Source organism: Colobus angolensis, unplaced genomic scaffold (assembly GCF_000951035.1).
Source record: "Colobus angolensis palliatus isolate OR3802 unplaced genomic scaffold, Cang.pa_1.0 Scaffold38, whole genome shotgun sequence".
Taxonomy (NCBI): Eukaryota; Metazoa; Chordata; class Mammalia; order Primates; family Cercopithecidae; genus Colobus; species Colobus angolensis.
In genome coordinates, this window is record NW_012117154.1 from 7,374,516 (window position 1) to 7,376,317 (window position 1,802).

Consider the following 1,802-nt stretch of genomic DNA (forward strand, 5'->3'; position numbering starts at 1 on the left):
ATGTTGGTCAGGCTGGCCTAGAACTCCTGACCTCAAAGTGATCCACCCACCTTGGCCTCCCAAAGTATTGGGATTCTAGGTGTGAGCCACCGCGCCCAGCCTGATTCAGAGTTTTCTATCATCACTTTCAAAGCTCTGTGGACTCGCAGGTAGATCCCTCCTTAGTCTTCACTGCCTCCCCGATCTGGACAGCCTGAATCCCGCGGCAGTATTCTGGCGTACGCTGTCGGACGCCTTGGAGGCAAAGTGCAGTTCGGGACACCCTCAGGAATACACTCACATCATGACCCCAGTGCACAGAGACTTCCACCCCCAGTCTTAGCTCTTATCATGTAGGATGCTCCCTCTTCTGTCCTGTTTAACACAGCATCACAGATGGGAAGCCACCGGGCCATTCCATGAATGGGAAGTAATCCCTGTTGAAAACTAGAAGGCGTTTTTTAAATAGACACGCTCTCCTAAGACACCTCCCTTTAGGAGCCCACATGGCTCCATGGGAAGCCTCCCGCATCGCAGGGTGCTCAGTGAGGCCGCAGGCTATTCCGCACGTGCACAACAGTGTTGCTGCCTCTCTGTACCGGAGCATAAAGTGTATGAATGTATCTGAGATCTGGAGCCAGTTAAGCTGTGGAACTGGATTTACTCACACTCTTTTATTTTATGGGAGAAACTGAGGCTTGGGGCCACGACCTAGAGTCAAAGCAACAACATGAAAAGACCGTGGTTAGGAACACGGGCCGGAGTGGCAAGGTGTGAATGCTGGGTCCACCACCCGCTTGCTGTGTGAGCCAGGCAATCTCCCCGGCCTCCGTGCCCCCGAGGGGAAGGACCTGCCCACCATGGTTCAGACGAAGAAAAAAATCCAAAACAAAGGAGGCAGTCAGTCTATAAGGATTTTAAAAATACATCTATTTTGAAAATATTTTGAAAGTAATTAAGATCACTGATTGGGAAGGAAAGAAATCAACAATGAAATTTAGGAAGAGAAATGCAAGGGCAGCTGCTGAATCCCACCCCTTCCACCCCAAGGGCACAGCCCGGAGACGAAGCTTATTTCAGGATCACAAGTGCATGCTCTGGTCCACGGAGGATCACTTTAATTCTCAGTCTTCTGGCTGAAGGGTCCTGTCCAAAGTCAGGATCAGAAATAGCTCAGCTCGTCGTGCTTGGCTTTGTTGGTCTGGTAGTTAGACAAGGTCAAGGGCTTGTTTTCGTGAGGGAGAGATTTGAACACTCGCAGGTGTACGAAGTCCTCGTCGCCAACGTGCACCTGGGAAGAGAGTGGAGTGAGAGGAGCCTCTGATCCCGAGTCACCTTGCTGCATCCCTCCAGGGCATTAGCAGCCGGCTGAAGACAATCCTGTCCTCTCCTGCAGATGCAGCGGACGCCTTGCACCTCACATCGCTTAGGGTTCTTAGCTCCCCGGAAGCCCTAGTCCTCCTGAAAGGCCGATGGACACACACAGTAGGATGCTCATCTCAGGGGGCAGCCACAGGGTGCACTAGCACCTGAGACCACAGAGCCCAGGCCTTCACAGGTGACTTTCTACCAGCACCTGCTCAGGGTAGGCCCTCCCAGCCACACTCTACACCACAGAGCCCAGGCCTGTGCAGGCAGCTTTCTACCAGCACCCGCTCAGGGCAGGCCCACCCAGCCACACTCTACCTTGATGAAGTAGTTTGTCCCAGCGACCACCTGGCTCTTGAACGACACGGCCTTAAATACAGGGAACTTCTTGTTTTCTTTCTCTTCAAGCTGGGACCTCACCTAGGCAGAGGGGACATGAGGATGTCTCAGCGGCT

General features: G+C 53.0%; 1 protein-coding gene across 1 annotated transcript in view; it reads right to left on the minus strand.

The window, feature by feature from the left end:
• Positions 1-888: 888 nt before the first annotated feature.
• CSTB (cystatin B (stefin B)) overlaps positions 889-1,802 on the minus strand; it is an 8,459-nt gene continuing 7,545 nt past the window's right edge. Inside the window, exons 2-3 of the mRNA XM_011954230.1 lie at positions 1,666-1,767; positions 889-1,270 (exon numbers count right to left, since the gene is read on the minus strand). Coding sequence (XP_011809620.1) covers positions 1,142-1,270; positions 1,666-1,767 — 231 coding nt within the window. The 3' untranslated portion in view covers positions 889-1,141. The remainder of the gene's footprint in view (positions 1,271-1,665; positions 1,768-1,802) is intronic.